General features: G+C 44.9%; 1 protein-coding gene across 1 annotated transcript in view; it reads left to right on the top strand.

Annotated features, from left to right (window-relative positions):
• Positions 1–19,108, top strand: part of TMBIM4 (transmembrane BAX inhibitor motif containing 4) — a 201,079-nt gene that overhangs the window by 80,110 nt on the left and 101,861 nt on the right. The window contains exon 4 of the mRNA XM_030215778.1: positions 15,992–16,025. Coding sequence (XP_030071638.1) covers positions 15,992–16,025 — 34 coding nt within the window. The remainder of the gene's footprint in view (positions 1–15,991; positions 16,026–19,108) is intronic.

Genomic DNA, 19,108 nt, shown 5'->3' with positions numbered 1-19,108 from the left:
TTAAATGTTGAGAGCATAGAGCTTGCATCCCTTCAACTGCATGAGGATGTCTCCTTGGTCCTGCTTGCTTTCAGGAAAGATTCCACAAACAGGTCACATAATTCAAGTGGAAGAAGTTTGCTGTCTGATGTGAGGGCAAGGCCTTAGATCCCTTTTCCTGTCCTACATAAAAACTGCTTGAATTCCTTCTACATCTTTCTGGGTCTGGTCTCAAAGCCAACTCTGTAAAGGTTCACCTCAGTGCAATTGGCACTTAACATCACCATGTAGAGGGTAATCCCATTTCTGTACAGACTGTAGTTGTTTTATGAGAAGTTTGCTTTTGACTAAGTCCCCATTCAAGCCTCCCACAGTATCTTGGGACCTCAGTGTCATCCTCATCCAGCTGATGAAAGCTCCTTTTGATCCACTTGACACTTGCTATCTGAAGTTCTTGAGTTGAAAAGTTTTGTTCTTGGTGATGGTCACCTCAGCATATAGGGTCAGTGAGCTTCATGGACGAGTGGCCTAATGGTTAGTGCAGTGGGCTTTGATCCTGGCAACCTGGGTTCGATTCCCACTGCAGCTCCTTGTGACCTTGGATAAGTCACTTAACCCTTCATTGCCCCAGGTAGATTGTGAGCCCTCTAGGGACAGAGAAAGTACCTGCATATAGAAATGAGTAGTAGTACTAGTAGTGAAAGCATTTAGGGCCAAGCTGCTCTTTATTATGCCCTCCCCCACCAAGTAGGGGACCTACCAGTTCTTTATCCTTGTCCCCAGAGATGTCAAGAGAAATAAATACACACACACACACACACACACACACACACACACACACACAAGATAAATATATACAGATCAAAGGCCTTTGGGAGAGAGAACTGAGGGTCTCACATAATGGCAACTCAGAACTGCCTCACAATTCCTCGGGTCCTCTGCTCTTTTATTAAGAATGCATTAAGTCATCAATTAACTGGTTACATCACAAATCATGGGACACAAACTTTGAAAAAAATCATTGGCTAGATTATATTCTGCTTACATCTGCAAGTTCAGGGGTTCAGGCTACTTTCCAAAACTGCTAGTGGTTCCAGTAAAAATCTGATATTTATAGAACTGCGGAACTATCATACATTATTCCATATTACATCTGCATGCTTAAACATCTGCATATTGGGGGTCACGTGACGCTATGGTGGAGAGAAGACGTGAGTGATCTTCTCTCCGCTGCCTGCCTGCTCTTTCTAGCGTCTGCAAAAGAATCAATCTCCCCCATACCACAAAAAAATAAAGAGGAAGACTGCGCGAGTGTACCCGGTGAGCTGGAATAGCGGGAACCCCGATCATGGCAACGAAATCGGCCCAGAAAGAACGACAACGGGGAAAGACGCTGGAGTACAAGATGGCGGCGTCCCCTCCTGATACAGCTTCCTCGGTATCGTCGGCTTGGGTAGCGGAGATTACATCCGAGCTGACAGTGGTAATGGAAGAACTTTTAGACCGACGCCTTGCCCCGCTGGATCAAAAACTTGATCAAAAGCTGGAACAGTTAAACGCTAAGTTAGAAGATTTAACTAAAGAATGTGTAGCGTTCCAGAATAAAACTAGCGAGATGGAGGAAAGAATGGCGGGTGTAGAAAACAATCAACAGGACTTAAAGAAAAAATTGTCTGACCTGGAATCCAAGCTGGAAGATTTGGAGAATCGCTCCAGACGGAATAATATCCGTCTGGTGGGTCTGCCTGAAGCCCTGGGGGGAAGGCAATTAGAGAGAGTCCTTGAACAATGGCTGACAGACAACATTGAGTTTCCTGCAGCACTCGGCCCTCTAAGAATAGAACGAGCCCACCGGCTGGGGGTAAGACAGATGGAAACTGCTAAACCACGGGTGATAATATGCCGGGTGTTAAACTTCATGCACAAGCAGCATATATTACAGGCAGCACGGTCCACTAATTCATTGACTTATGAGAATAAAAAAGTTCTCTGTTTTCAAGATTACTCTGCGGGAATAGCAGCAAAAAGGAGGGCATTTTCACCAGTATGCTCAAAACTCTTTGATCTGAAAGTTCGTTTCACCCTACAATATCCTGCTACCTTGAGAATAACGCATCAGGGCAAAATGAGATCCTTCACGTCTGAAAAGGAAGCAAAAAATTTTGTGGACGGACTGGAACAGTTAGAGCCATCCATATCAGCGGATACAGTGCCTGCATGAACCAGCAAGGAATTAAAAAAGAGCTGATAAAGTTCACCTCAATACCCCTTATTGGGGTTACACTTCAGGCAGCACAGCGTGTGGATTGGGGAAGAACAAGTTAAGGATAACTTGAACAGTTTCAGGAACAAGGAAGAAATCTTTAAAGTTACTGATGGACGTTCACTTATGTTATGGACACTGTTAAGAGTTCTGTTTTGGGAGCACCGTGGGTGAGTTATTGATGGGGATTCCAGACATATAAAATAAAATATGTTAAGGTGGAGATCCTGCATAATGAAAGGAGACAAGGAATTTAGAGAGTTTAATGGTAGTAGTGGGGGGATAAAGGGAATTAGGAAAATGTAGAACTGTAAGATAGAAGAGTAGAAGGGTAAGCGTTAAAAAGTGACGGTTTCCTTAGAGGAAGCACATGCCGGGAGGGTATAGAAGGGGAAACAAAGGGGGGAGGGGGGAGAGGAAGGGGGGAGGGATTAGGGGAAGGTTTAGAGGAAAAGAAAGAAAGCAAAGTAAAACAGCGAGGTCAAATGGAATGTGTGTGGATGATGGCGCTGAAAGTGACTGGTATTTCAGACTGCATTTTTTATTTTTGCCAATAAAACAGGTGTTTGGTAAGAAAGGGAGGTGCCAAAGGCTGGGATGGCACCTCTCAATTAATATGGTTCACTATTGGTTGATCATGACTGCTTCTCTTAAGAAAGATGATTAAGCTGGTAACATGGAATGTGGGAGGCATACACTCACCTATTAAAAGATCTAAAATCCTGCAGTACCTCCAAAGAATAGGAGCTGATGTGGCCCTTTTGCAGGAGACACATCTCAGTGATCAGGAACACACAAAGTTAGCTAAATGGTGGGTGGGTGGGAGACTGTATTGCATCATCTGCGATAGGCAATAAAGGAGGAGTAGCTATTCTTCTCAGGAAAGGGGTGGCGTCCCAGATTCAAAATGTGCACAAAGATCCTGAAGGACGCTTTATTCTCTGTAACGTTACCATTGCTAGGCGGCAGATAACTTTAGGCAGCATATATGCCCCAAACACACTAGATCTTAAATTTTATAAACGACTTCTCCAAACCCTCACTAAGATGGCACCACTCCCCATGATGTTGGGGGGTGATTTTAATATGACGTGGGACCCGCAGATTGATAAATCCCATCCACATCCGAAAAAGGGGGCAATCAGCACTAGAGGGTTGCCCGATATGTGTGATACATTAGATCTTATAGATGTTTGGCGTACATTACACCCGACAGAAAGGGAATATACCCACCTGTCTAGGGCCCATCAAACCCAGTCAAGGATTGATTATTTGCTGATATCACGACAGACTTTTACAGACATCACTGACGCTACTATTGGCCCTTGTGTGATCTCAGATCACGCCACAGTTTGGATGACGTGGCAGGTGGGAGATAATACTGCGCAAAAAAATAGGGGTTGGGCGTTTCCCAGTTATCTTTATAAAGACTCTAAATTTCAGGAATTTCTTATTGCCAAATGGGAAGAATACAGACATCTTAACGAGGGATCAGTGGAAGACTCGGCGATATTCTGGGAAGCAGCAAAGGCAGTCCTAAGAGGGGAGGTTATTAGCTATGTCAGTCACTATAAAAAAGCTCGGGACCGAGAACTACTGCGCTTGGAAAAGCAATTACTAGGGCTGAGAAAACAATATGGTAAGACTCCGTCCCCTGGGGTGCGAAAAGAGTGGATGTCAGTTCAAGCAGCGGTGAACTCCCTGATACACGAGAGGGCGGTAAAGTCGCAGGTATACTATCGGTTTCAGCTGTATAAACATGGCAGTAAAGGGGGTAAACTGCTAGCTAAAGTAATAGCCTCACAGTATGCTTCTAGGCATATAGTGGCTATTAAAGATAAAGATGGGAAAGTACTACATACAGATGGGGAGATAAGGGAGGCCTTTCATAATTATTATAAACAACTTTATAGAGCAGGAGGCAGTCAAGACCTGCAAGGCGAGATGTACTTACAAAATATAGAAACCCCCTTGTTAACACAAGCAGAAATTCAATATTTAAATGAGCCTATAAATTGTGACGAAGTGGCTTGGGCAATCAGTCAAAGTAGATTAGGAAAGACACCTGGGGCAGATGGCTTTAAACCTGAATTCTATAAACTGATGGGTGATCAAATTGTCCCCACACTGACCAAGGTATTTAATGAATGGGTGACAAGGGGAGAGCTGCCGGACGGCCTCAATTTAGCCCAGATAGTGGTATTACCTAAACCGAACAGAGATGGAATGTTGTTATCTTCCTACCGACCTATATCCCTGTTAAATTTCGAGGTAAAATTATGTGCAAAAATACTGGCTAATAGGTTGGGAAGAGTATTACCAAATCTCGTTCATGAAGCATAGGTGGGTTTTGTTCAAGGCCGTTCGGTTACAAAAAATTTGCGTAGTATCTTGATGGCACTGGAAAAGTTAAGGAACTCTGCAGAGCATGCATTATTGATCAGTTTCGACGCTGAAAAGGCGTTTGATCGTGTAGAATGGCCCTTTTTGTTTTCTGTCCTCACTAAATATGGATTTACTGGTTGGTTTGTGCAAGCAATTCAAGCCTTGTATACCTCTCCTCGAGCACGGGTCCTGGTAAATGGAACATGGTCAGAGAATTTTGAGATTAGTCGAGGAACTAGACAAGGGTGCCCACTGTCGCCGTTGCTTTTCGCTCTTTATCTAGATCCTTTAATCCGGGATGTAATTTCGAATAGGACTATTAGAGGAGTAACAATTGGACAGGCGGAATTTAAGATCGCGGCATTCGCCGATGATCTATTAATGACTCTTACCAGTCCTCGTAAGTCTCTTGCGGATCTTTTAGAAGTTTTTGCAGAATTTGGAGATTACTCCGGTTTTAAGCTTAATCTAGAGAAATCGGAAGCTCTGGCTATCCCTATGACTACCCGACTTTTTTGGAAAGAAAATTTTCCTTTGAGATGGGCAGAGGGCTCATTTCGGTACTTGGGAGTTCTTTTGACAGAGAGGATGGAGGATATATACAAGCTGAATGTCACTAGGTTGCTTAATCATACCGCGCAACAGCTGGACACCTGGAGGGCCCTACCTTTGCCGTTGATAGGTCGGGTTAGCCTTATTCGAATGGTAATTCTACCCAGGTGGTTATATGTCCTGCAGGTTTTGCCGCTGAAATTACTTCAAAAAGACATTAAACAATTCTATCAATTAGTGGGGCGGTTCTGTTGGGCAAGAAAGAAAGCTAAGCTCAAGATGCACTTTTTGCTGGGAGCCTGGCAGCACGGAGGATTGGGCCTCCCTAACTTGCAATATTACAACCTTGCTAGTTTGATGAGGGTGGTGAGAGATTGGGTTTTCTCTACACACATACATACACCTCTGGAGTTGGAGAAAGCTTATTTTAGTCCCTACGACTTGGTCACCCTATTACATAAAGAAAACATTTCATTGCCACAAAGGTTGAGACATTGTATACTTTTATTGCCTCTACAAGCAGCGTGGAGAGGCTTGGCAAAGAAACTGGGGGGTAACCCGAGTATATCAGAATTGTTGTCTATAAAGGGAAATCCGATGTTCCCACCAGGGTTGGAAAATCCGGTCTTTATACAATGGGAGGAAAAAGGCCTTATACGTTTGGAAACAATATTAGATGGAGAAGGAAATTTGAAATCCCTAGGACAACTCACACTAGAGGGAAATTGGAGGTACATTTTTAGCTATGGTCAGATGAAGCATTATATTCAATCCTTGGATAGGGAGGCGTTAAAATTTCATTTAGGGGAGAAAATCCAAAAAAATTTTTGATGATATCTCTGATGAAGCCCCATCAATCTCGCAGCTTCAGAGGACATTGTGGACCCTGACACCGCGAGTGGGGTTGATTCAGCTCCGTCGGCGGTGGGAGGCAGATACGGGAGCGGATTTATCTAACTGGGATGTTGAAGCCTACATAAAAAGTATTCCCCGACTAGTCAGTGGAGCTAATTATAGGGAATGTGCATTCAGGGTGTTACACAGAGCCTATATCACACAAGCTCAACTGTCCCGAATGGGAGGAATCCTTACACCAAAATGCTTGAAATGTAATCTTGTGGAGAACACTTTTTACCACGCATTTTGGGAATGTTTAATGATTCAGAGCTATTGGCGGAAGATAGTAAATTTCATGACTTCACTGATATCACGTAGAATAGTGGGTACTCCTCTGCAATTGATATTGGACTGCCCAGGTGCATTCCGGGGTTTAACAGCAGATGAGACACTTCTATGTCGAAAGTTATGTCTGGTGGCAAAAAAATGCATATTACAATCTTGGACTTCAGATAAACCTCCTGACTATTGGCATTGGCGAAACCAGACACATAAACTGATGACATGGGAAGCAAGGGAGGCTAAAGGTTCATGCCGCCGTAAGGCGCATTTTCTAAAGCTTTGGGGGCCATTGTTAGACATATTAACCCAAAGAGGACGGAGTCTTGTACTTAACACGTTATAACCGAGAAGCAGTCAAAGATACATATTTATGACCTTATTTTTAGAAACACACATTCGATGAGACTCAAGGAGGGAAGGGGTAAAGGGGGGGGATAAAGGGATGGAGGGGGGGGTAAGAGCATTATAAGGAGTGTCCACTTGCTAATTTGTTATAAAAGTTCCTTTGAGTGTTGGTTTAATTGGATGATGAGAACACTAAGCTGCTGGTTGTATACCACGTTCATTAAGGTTGACATTCATAGTTGTCACAATCAATAGGGCCAAAGGTTAGTGTATACTCAAACTGCATGTAATCTGATGGCATACAGGTAGAAACAACACAATGCACAGACTGATGAACAACTGGCTATTAGAAAACCTGTTTGTTTAATTATAGATTCGCAATAGACTTACTAAATAAAGGTTTAAAGACTATATAAGACACAGTTTCATAATTATCAGGGTATATGGATTACATACTGTCCATCCAACAGCGAGCAGATGAAGATAATAGCCACACAATTGCTGATTGTATGGAGCCTCTTGTATTGACTGCACAAAAATTTCAAATATTTACCTGAGGTTCAGACTCATCATCTGTATGAGAATTCCATATACAGTTATTACTAAAGCAATGCGTACATGACATGGGGACATCCCTCATATCAAAGAAGGGGAAGGGGATAAAATGTGATAATTGGTTGGCACTCTGTATTAGCTTAACAAAAAAGTTTCTTTATGAACATTTGTACCTGTGAGGCTATGTATATAGGATCAAGTCTGTATTTTATTGAAGTGTCACTAATAAAAATGTTGTAAACTAAAAAAAAAACATTGCATATTTCTCTCTTACTTCCCTATTCCCTTCCAAACATGCGTGTTCTTAGTGACTTCCCAGAATCTGAACAAAACATTCATTACTTAAGCTTGTTGAAACATTTAATTCAGCAATCTGTAACTAGATTAAATGCATCTGTCCCACTCTGTCTTAAAATTATCTCAATTTCACATTTGTAATGTTTAACTCTTGATATTCCCTTCTGAGCTGGGGGGTGCTATCATTTTCATAGTACATCCTTAATATCATCAGTTTCCCCCCTTTGCTCATGTATATGATCACATATTCATGCCAAGCAGCCTAATTCAATTCTGTTGTAGCAGTATCTTAGTTCTAGGCTTGGGTAATAAGTCTCAAGTCATTGTCCATCCGATGGGTCAGTTCCTGGCCCCTCCTAACAACTGCTGTAGTTTGATGGCCATCTGCTGTAGGAGCTGCAGAGTGGATGACTCCTTCTAGCTCATGGACATCTTTTGCTTTCACTGACCTGCTAGTGAGCCCTTGGACCACTGATAGGTCTGACAGGGGATCAAGGCCCAAACAGCAGCAGATAATTCACTGAGCCACTGGGGTGGGCCAGGATGGTCGGTGCTGACTGGCAAGAGCTGGGTTGGATAGCTGACGTGGAATCCTTCTTATCTGTTCCCTTCTCCACTACTGCCAACTCCAGACTTCGCGCCTTCTGTCTCGCTGCACCCTACGCCTGGAATAAACTTCCTGAGCCCCTACGTCTTGCCCCATCCTTGGCCACCTTTAAATCTAGACTGAAAGCCCACCTCTTTAACATTGCTTTTGACTCGTAACCACTTGTAACCACTCGCCTCCACCTACCCTCCTCTCCTCCTTCCTGTACACATTAATTGATTTGATTTGCTTACTTTATTTTTGTCTATTAGATTGTAAGCTCTTTGAGCAGGGACTGTCTTTCTTCTATGTTTGTGCAGCGCTGCGTACGCCTTGTAACGCTATAAAAATGCTAAATAGTAGTAGTAGTAGTAACTGAGCTGGCTTGGCGTGGAGCTGAGCAGGCTTGGCTTGGCATGGGGCTGAGTTGGCTTCGCTTGGCTTCACTGGCTTGGTTGATGGTTGGCCTTGCCTGTTGCAAGTTCCTGTTGTCTGTTACAGGAGAACACACATTAACACAGACCCTCCCCTAGGATTTGTATTCTGTAAGGGATAAATATTCAACCGGTGGCAGTGAGTGTTTTGCTGACTACTGCCACCATTATTCCTGGATATTCAATGCTGTGCCATGTCTGGGCTTCGGCATTGAATATCCAGTTTATGTGGTCCGAGCTAACACATGGCCGGTTAAGTTGGTATTCAGAATGACCGGTTATGGGTTGCCACATAAAGATAGAACTGTGTTTTAGGCAGTCCCATTTATGCAGTTACCCTGGTCTTTTTGAGTTCTGAATTTTGACACTTAACTGACCAAGAGGGGCATAATCGAACGTCACCGTCCAAATAGATCGCCGGCGATCTATGTTGGCGGCGGCGCTACAACTGGCCGGAACCGTATTATCGAAAAAATGGCCGGCCATCTTTTTGTTCGATAATACGGTTTAGCCCGGCTAAATGCCTTGGATGTCGCCGGGTTTGAGATGGCTGGTTTTGTTTTTCAGCGATAATGGGAAAAAATGCTGGCCATCTCCAACCCGGCGACATCCAAGGCATTTGGTCGTGGGAGGAGCCAGCATTTGTAGTGCACTGGTCCCCCTCACATGCCAGGACACCAACTGGGCACCCTAGGGGTCAGTGCGGTGGACTTCAGAAAAACCTCCCACATGCATAGCTCCCTTACTTTGGGTGCTGAGCCCCCCAACCCCCCCCAAAACCCACTACCCACAAATGTACAACACTACCGTAGCTCTTAGGGGTGAAGGGGGCAACTACATGTGGGTACAGTGGGTTTTGGAGGGCTCCCATTACCAGCACAAGTGTTACAGGTGGGGGGGGGATGGGCCTGGTTCTGCCTGCCTTAAGTGCACTGCGGTACCCACTAAAAGTGCTCCAGGGACCTGCATACATGCAGGCCTCTAGGACTTGTTGCTGCTGTATAACCTTGGCACAGCAGTTCACGTTTACTCACAGTTAACTGCAGATCAGAGGTTGTGCCCCACTGGCAAAGAGTCTCCCTGGTACTGAGATTAGCAATAGGTCAGAGCTGGTAGAATGGTGTACAATGCCCTCTTTCAGCCACATTCAAGGTAAGAACTAAGTTCTCTAACGTGGGTAACAAAAATGGCCACTACCTCATGGACTACCGGAAACACAACAGGGCACACTCTGACCCAGTTAGCAGGGGGAAAAGCACCATGGGAGTAGAGCCTACTACCCTACACCCACCACAATGCATTGCTGATGTGACTCTGCAGTGCACCTAACAGAAAAGGTGTCACACTCATCTGAGAGCCAAATCACAACCAGGGAAAGGCTGTCAGAGGATAGAGCACATTCTGCTATCATGGAGGTGGGTACGGCATTTGAGGCTGGCATACAGGCTGACAAAAAAGGTTTTTAGTTTTATTTTTTTAGTATGGGAGGAGGTTAGTGACCACTGGGGGAGTATGGGGAGGTCATCCCCCATTCCCTCCAGTGGTCATCTGGTGAGTTGGGGCACCTTTCTGAGGCTTGGTTGTGAAAATAAAAGGACCAAGTAAACCTGGCGAAATACTGCTTAACGCCGTTTTTTCCATTATCGGCGAAAGCCGGCTATCTGGTAGCCACGCCCATACCCGCCCATGTCCCGCCTTCACTTCGCCGCCGACACGCCCCTTTGAACTTCGCCGGTGAGGCGACGGGAAAGCAGCGATGCTGTCAAAAAAGCAGCTTTCGATTATACCGATTTGGCCGCTTTTGCGAGATCGCCAGCCATCTCCCAATTTGTGTCAGGAAATGGCCGGCGATCACTTTCGATTATGAGCTGGCAAGTGTCAACTCCACCCCCAGAACACCCCCAAATTAGCTGGCTTTCACTTAAACATTGACTTAGCCATTCCTAACCCAGTTCTCGGGATACAACTTGTCCCATTGGGTTTTCAGGACATCCACAATGAATATTCATGAGTTAGATTTGCATGCAATTGAGGCAATGCAAATTGGGAATGGCTGCGCTAACTGCTAATTTTCAGCAATGATAACTGGTTAAGTGCTGCCAAAAATTAGTGGATAGTCCTGAACAAGAGATTTAACCAGTCAGTGACTGTTTCTGGCTGGTTAAATCATTTTGAATATCGACCAGTAAGCTTTTATATTCAACTGCTGGTCCTGCACAATTGAGGTGGGCGGAAAAGCACCTGTGCATGCACTGTACGGGGCTGCCAAAAGCTTCTGGAAAAGTCAGAACGATGGGTGGCATCCGTGCCAGGCTCCCTTGGATGGTATCACCCAACTGTGGTAATTTGCGTTCTGCTGTCCTCGGAGAACACCTGCTAAAGATGATTAACCGCTTTCACTGAACATACAATTAAGGCAGCTAGCATAGCTGTGTCTAGAAAGTGTTTTGCCAAGTTTCTGGAGGAAAAAGCTGTAAGTACCGCTTAGCTCTGGGTGTGAGCACAAAGAATTAGTCTATTCTTTTGGGATCCTGCCAGGTACTTCTTACCTGTATTGGCCACTATCAGAGACAGAATGCTGGGTTCAATGGAACTTGGCATGATCTAATGTGGTATATCTTATAGTTTAGCTCTACAACCCAGTAACCATGCCATAATAAAGAGGGCTTTCTTTTCATACATTCCAGAGAAAAAAATTTAACTACATAAAAAAGGTGGGCTTAGAAGTGATCCCATGGTACAGCAAAACTTTACACAAAACTTACATAAACAAGTCGGTCCATGCAAAAGGTGTCCAAAAGTTATCTAGCTAACTTTAACTGGATATATTCAGTGGCAGGTTTAGCCGGATAACTTTAAACCAGATATTTATTTTTTGAAAATACTTACCTGCTCAATCCAAATTGTTCTTGGTGGTTTACAAATGGTATATGCATAATAAAAACATATAACAAAAACAAAATGAACAATAAAACCAACAAATATAGCATTAACTCCTCAAACTAAAATATTAGCAGGACTTATCTTCATAACTTACCAGATTGCTGAATATGGCTCTCATAGTTATTTTCTGTTTTTCTTATGCATCTGGATAGCTTATTTTGTCTCTATTGAGGATATTCGGGGGGAAATTGGTTTCTAAGGGGGTCTTGTACTAAGGCACTCTAAATGTTAATGACGTCCATATATTCCCATGGACGTCGCTAACATTAAGCGCATGCTAAAAACGCTAGCATGCCTTAGTAAAAGAGGCCCTTAGTGATCAGTGCTTTGAAAGGAAGAAAGGGGATTAGTATGTAAGAGAAGGGGAAGTTAGTTATTGGAAATATGGGAGGGGGAGGAGAGGAGATGTGGAGGGGCTGGAAAGAGATGGAGGAGCCAGAAAAGGTGAGGAAAGGATATTTGTGGAAACAGGAAGGATATCAAAAGAGGAATCCAAGACCCACAGAGGGTGAGGGAGGATTCCTTCTCCCTAGCTACTACAGATCCTTTCTGCCTATCCCATTACCTACTCACCCTCCTGTTTTCTCTTTTATTTTTCATTTTTTTTCTTCTCCCCTCTCCCCCCCTTTCTGCTGAGCAGTTGAAAATCAGAGGAGGGTGGTAGTACCTTAGACTGTGTCATGCTCCTTTGTCATCCATGGTTTGAACCACAAAGAACTCCTTAGAGCCACACAGTTCAAACCATGAATCAGGTCATAGGCGGTCGGTGGCCCAACTGTTTGGGGAGGCTAAAGGGGCCGGGTTAGGGGGTGGAGCCAGGGCGGAGCTTATAGCCACAATTAACAAAGAAAAAAAAATAAGTAAAAATAAAATAGTCACAATTAATACCTTTTATTAAATTTAGATATTAGATATGTATCATATGTCAAAGAATAAAGTGGTTGCTCAAAGCATATATACTAACCACAATCACTCAACTGTAAAACACTATGCACAAATTTGTGCAAAAACACACTCAGAACCTTACTATACTATAACATTAGGCAGACTCTAATACACCAATATACCACCCATATGGAAAATGCAGACCGTCAACAATATGAAACAAGGGATCATAATATCACAATTCTCATGTAGAGCCACAAAACACCCTTTTAGGATGGATAGTGTTCACAATGAGCTCCTTTTATTAACGACTATATGTGGATCCTTCAAGAGGTAGTGTGTCATGATTTAGGCTCTAAAACCCTTTCTGATGTTTTGGTGCCACCTCAGTAAGGCCAATACACAATCTCTCCACTGCAAAACACTATACACAAACTTGTGCAAAAACACACTCATAACCTTACCAAACCATAACAGCACTAATTCCAAGGACAGGACTAGCTACAACCTTATGCGTGGAAAGGCAGCACTGTAATTACACCGGACTCTAAAACACCAGTACACAACCTAGTGAAACAAAAAAAAACCAAAAAGGGCTGTAAATACTACACACTAGTAGAATACTGCACCTTGATTACACATGAAAAACACAGGACACAACAGATATGAAGGCAAAACTGGAAAGTTACCTCAAGAAGTCAGACTCAGCATGCAGCAATACTAGAAAAATTGAAACTTACATGCAAAATATCACAGATGCACATTTCCAAAAGCTGACATATTCCAGTTAATAAATTCTGAATAAAATACTTTTTTCTACCTTTGTTGTCTGATCATTTCGTTTTTCTATTCGCTTTGGTCCCAGTGTCTTCTTTCCATTTGATATTTTTTCTCTCAATATGTCCACCATCCTCCTGTGTCCTTATGCGTCCTGTCTACCATCTGTAGCCCTGTCCTTATCCTTTCTCCAGTTTCAGCATCTGCCCTCAAAGTGTTCCGATCCAGCCCTTAAATTCAGCAATTTACCCTCCATCCATATCCAGCATTTCTCCCCTCCCCTCCATCCATGTGCATGTACTTCCTTTGTCTTCCCTCCCCTCCATCCATGTCCACCATTTCTCCTCTGCCTTCCACTCCATCCGTGTGCATCTCCTTCCTTTGTCTTTCCTTCCCTCCATCCTTGTCCAACATTTTTCCTCTCTTCCCTGCCCTTCATTCCATCCATGTCCAGATTTCTCCTCTCTTCCCTCCCCTCCATCCATCCATATCCAGCACCTTCCCTCTTTCTCTCCTACCCTTCCATCCAGTGTCATCCCTCTTTCTCTCTCCATCCTTCTACCCATTACCCTCTCCCAATCCTTCTGTCTATTGTCTCCCTCTCCTTCCATCCATTGTCTCCCTCTATCTTCCCCTTCCTTCTAAACTGTTCTCTCTCTCGACCCTTTTCCATTCAGCATGTCCTCTCTATCCCCATCCTTCCAGTGTCTTTTCTCTTTCTTTCTTTCTTTCCCTCCCTACCCTTACGTCGTGTCTTCCCTCTTTCTACACCCTCCTTCCAGCATTTTCCCTCTTTCTCCCTCCTTTCATTCAGCATTTCTCCGTCTGACAGCTAGAGTCTCCCAGTTTCTCCCCAGCAGCTTCTCTCTCTCTCCTGCCCATGTCCCCTCTTTCTCTCCCCATCTTTCCACTCATCTCTCTCTCTGTACCCCTCTTCCATCCAGCATCTTCTCTCTGGCTCTCCCCTACTCTCTTCGATGTCCCTGGCTTTCCCCTGCCCTCTTCCATGTCCCCTTTTTCTCTCCCCTGCTCTCTTCCATGTACCCTCTTTCTCTCTCTCTGGCTCTCCCCTGCTCTGTTGCATGTCCCTGGCTCGCCCCTGCACTTGTCCACTTTCTCTCTCTCTCCTCCAGCGTCCTCATGCATCTCTCCTCTCCCTTATGCATCCCACCTTTCTCTTCCCTCCCCTTCTTGCTTCCCTTAGATCTACCATCACTCTCACGCCTTTCTCCACCCCCCTTTTCCCATTCCCCTGCCCTGCCATTGCTTTCCTTCCTCCCTCTTCCCCTTAGATGTGGCATCACATCCTCCTCTCTCCACCCCCTTTCCCTTTGGTCTGGCAGCTGGCTGGCATCGCTTCCCTCCCCCCCCCCCCCCCCCGGACTAGTGCAGTATCGCTCTCCCCCTCCGCTCCTGTCACTAACGCACCCCAAACTCTTCTCTCTCCATCCTTTAACCCTTTACACTTCCCTCCTTGTGCCCTTAACTTTCCTCGCTCTGCCCACCACCCCCTTTCTCCTTTTAACCCACACCCGCTCTGTCTTTCCATCCTGACCCAGTCCTAACTCCATCTCTCTTCCCCTCTTGCCACCCTAAACTCTCCCATTTGTACCCCCCTTTTGCCCCATGCCTTGTTTCTTACTATTGCAAGGCTCAACCCCACCCAACACTCTCCTCTTTTTGCCCCACTGCCCCCCTCTCTTCCTTACATCTGACCAGGCCAAAAAAAAGGTATTGGGCCTAGTAGATCCCTTCTCTTACCACCATGACGACAATGATCCAACTGCACCTGTGGGAATGTAGAGGCTGTAAGCGAAATGTTGCCTCCTGCTGCTTCTTGAGCACCTGCATTGCCTAGAGTTGGCATTTGTTTTTTGAAAGACAAAATCCCACCATCTGCTGCTCGCTGTCACGTCTTTCAAATTCGAGGCTTCGTAGCAGCAGCAGCAGCAACGATGTAAGCGCTGCTTTCAGCCTGCCCCGGAAGCACTTTCTGTACAGCTTCCCGCATAGGCAGGACGCTGTCCAGAGAAGGCTTCCGGGGCAGGTTGAAAGCAGCGCTTACATCGTTGCTGCTGCTGCTGCTGCTGCTGCTACGAAGCCTCGAATTTGAAAGACATGACAAGAGCGGAGGGGGAGAGCGATACCGCGCTGGTCGGAGGGGGGGGAGAAGGACAGCCCCAGCATCGATCGCACGTCGGGGGGGAGGGGAAGGACAGCCCCAGCATCGATCGCACGTCGGGGGGGGGGGGGGGGGGAAGGACAGCCCCAGCATCGATCACACGTCGGGGGGGGGGGAGAAGGACAGCCCCAGCATCGATCGCTCGGGGGGGGGGAAGGACAGCCCCAGCATCGATCGCACGTCGGGGGGGGGGGGGGAAGGACAGCCCCAGCATTGATTGCACGTTCTGCACGCACCAGTCGGGGGGGAGATGTTCAAGGCAGCACCCCTCACGAGCTGCACCCGGGGCGGTCCGCCCCCACCGCCTCGCCCTTGCTGCACTTGTGGCAAGCCTCTTATACCGGGCGCCTATAGGTCATGGGTGGCAAAGGAAGTTGAAACAGCCTGATAACAAGCCATTGCCTCTGTCTTATTGCTGATTGATCATCAAGCTCTGGGGAGAGGGCCAGGATGCAAGGAGGTCCCTGCTTGACTGGTTCAGGCAACCATCTATCCCCCACCAACTCGCCTGACTCAACCCTTGGTCTCCTCTGAATCTGCAGTGTAAACTCTTTTGGCTAATGCAATTCACCTAGGATTTTGTGTCCCATTTTTATATTTATCTGAGAATTTCTGTTTTTCTTTTATAGACCCTTTTGGAAGCAGTGACAGTTGCTATAACAGGTAAACATTAATGTTATATTATATGCTATTGTCTGTAGAAACAGACCTATAACAAGCACAAGAGGTTTTATGAGTCATTTGGAAAAGTATATTTGTAGGAAATTGTTATGGGCACTATAAAATGTTTTTATACTCAGTTTTATGTCTGTAAAAGAGTTAGACTCTTTAGAGGAGAAATGCCAACAAAGATTTAAACCCCTTATTGACAGACCTGAATCTGCCTCTACTTTTACTTTTTTGTTTTGAATTGCTAGAACTGGGCCAATAAATGTGCTTTTGGAGTCATTTCCTGTTTTCCTACTGAATTGCAAAAGGATGGGTTATGTTTCCTGTTGAGTAAAATTGAAATCACTGTGCCAGAGTGGAAGAGTAGCCTAGTGGTTAGTGCAGTGGACTTTGATCCTGGAAAACTGGGTTTGATTCCCACTGCGGCTCCTTGTGACTGGGCAAGTCACTTAACCTTCCTTTGCCCCAGGTACAAATAAGTACCTGTATATACTATGTAAACTGCTTTGAATGTAGTTGCAAAAACCACAGAAAGGTGGTATATGAAGTCCCACTTCCCCCTTTCCCGTGGGGAATTTATGCACATGTGTGTTGACTTCACAACAAAAGCCTTCTGCAGGAAAGGGGGTGGGGCAGCATCATTATGAAACAGGCAGCAGGTACCACTATGAGACAGGCCACCTGAAGTCAGTTTTTTGACTAGGATCAAGAAAGGGATGTGGCAGTAGGAGGTCAGCACAGCAAAAGGTTCAGCAACAACAAAAAAAGGCTGTGTGTACAAAATAATAATAGTCTAAGAGAAGGGACATGGAGAGTTAAGCAGCATTTTCTGGCATACAGGAGAGGGGCAGAATTATCTGTGTATGGATTTTGCTGCAGTTATCCAGTGGGGCAGTCTACAAACAAGGTCTCGTCTTGCTTTCTGCTGTTTATCTTTTTGGTGGCCAGGAACAGACTCTGAGGAGGGGATAGGAATGCAGTGCCTAGAATGCAATCTTGGATGGGAAGTTAAAAATGAATTTTCCCCGAGCAGCTCCTCTGCTATTCTCTGGTGTGTCTGTGTACTACTGTTAAATGTATTACTAAATACTGAAGGCAGGTAGAATGAATCAGCCTCACAAGTGGAAATTCCTAGCTAAGGATTGTCTTTAAGAACAATGATTCAGATGGTTGTTATTGTATAACTAGATTATTTTGTTCTTGGGGATACGAGTTAAATTGATGGCTACATCATAAATGATGCATAATATTGCTGTAAAGTTGATGAAACAGACCCACAGATGGTTTAGAGCTTCCCCATTATTGAAGGATCCACAGTAGCTGCTAGTATCATTTCATGCGAAATTTCAGCTTTTGAGTAAGGTAGTGAAAGAGTATGGCTTGAAACAATCTGCAAATGATGCTTTACAGGCATTTCCTTCTTGCAAAGAATAGAAAGTGATTGCTGTTAGGATGTAAAAAGACTTGAAGTGGTTCAAAGAAAAGCCACAAAAATGGTATTGGATTTGTGTTACAAGATGTTCAAGGAGAGACTTACTGACCTGAACATGTATATCCTGGAGGAAAGGAGAAACAGATATGATACAGACATTCAAATATTTGAAAGGTATTAATCCGCAAACACCTTTTCTGGAGACGGGAAGGCGGTAGAACTAGAAAACATGAATTGAGGTTGAAGGGGGGCAGACTCAGGAAAAATGTCAGGAAGTATTTTTCATGGAGAGGGTGGTGCATACTTGGAATGCCCTCCCGCAGGAGGTGGTGAAGATGAAAACGGTAACGGAATTCAAAAATTCATGAGATAAACACAAAGGAATCCTGTTCAGAAGGAATGGATCCACAGAAGTTTAGCAGAGATTGGGTGACAACACCAGTAATTGGGAAGCAAAGCTACTGCTGGGCAGACTTCTACAGTCTTTGCCCTGAAAATGGAAAGGACAAATCAAGGTCGGGTATACATATAAAGTAGCACATACGAGTTTATCTTGTTGGGCAGACTGGATGGACCGTACAGGTCTTTATCTGCCTCATCTACTATGTTACTATAAAATTTGTAGTCTACATTATCTAAAAATCAATTAGCACTTTGAGAGGCCTGGTCCTCCTTGCCCTCCCCCCTCCAGCCACAGAATAAAATGCCTACAGAATTAAAGTTGTAAGACAGTCATCTTATATGTGATTCAAATTTGGCTTTTGACCAATGGATGGACCAGATATAGCAGTATAGATTATTGTCATTGCAGAATCAGTTATGGTCTAATTTTTAAACATTGCGGTCTTAGTATCTGAAATGAATGATTTATGAAGAACGTCAGGAATTCTGTATTAGAAGTAATAAGTTACTATCAGGCTCATTTTCGAAAGAGAAGAACGCCCATCTTTCGACACAAATCGGAAGATGGGCGTCCTTCTCACAGGGTCACCCAAATCGGTATAATCAAAAGCCAATTTTGGGCGTCCCCAGCTGCTTTCCGTTGCGGGGATGACCAAAGTTCACTGGGGCGTGTCAGAGGCGTAGCAAAGGCAGGACTTGGGTGTGCCTAACACATGAACGTCCTCGACCCATAATGGAAAAAAAAATGGAGTTCTTGACGAGCACTTGGACGACTTTACCTGGTCGTGTTTTTCTTACGACCAAGGCACAAAAAGGTGCCCGAACTGACCAGATGACCACCGGAGAGAATCGGAGATGACCTCCCCTTACTCCCCCAGTGGTCATTAACCCCCTCCCACCCTCAAAAAACATCTTAAAAATATTTTGTGCCAGTCTCTATGCCAGCCTCAAATGTCATACTCGGGTCCATCACAGCAGTATGCAGGTCGGACCCAGGCCCATCCCCCCTTCCTTTTACACTTGTGGTGGTAAATGTGAGCCCTCCAAAACCCACCACAAACCCACTGTACCCATATCTAGGTGCCCCCCCTTCACCCATAAGGGCTGTGGTAGTGGTGTGCAGTTCTGGGTAGTGGGATTCAGGGGGGGGGGTTGGGGGGCTCAGCACACAAGGCAAGGGACCTATGTACCATGGAGAAATTTATGAAGTCCACTGCAGTACCCTCTATGGTGCCCGGTTGGT

Source organism: Microcaecilia unicolor, chromosome 10, assembly GCF_901765095.1.
Source record: "Microcaecilia unicolor chromosome 10, aMicUni1.1, whole genome shotgun sequence".
Classification (NCBI taxonomy): domain Eukaryota; kingdom Metazoa; phylum Chordata; class Amphibia; order Gymnophiona; family Siphonopidae; genus Microcaecilia; species Microcaecilia unicolor.
This window is presented reverse-complemented; position numbering and strand designations above follow the sequence as displayed.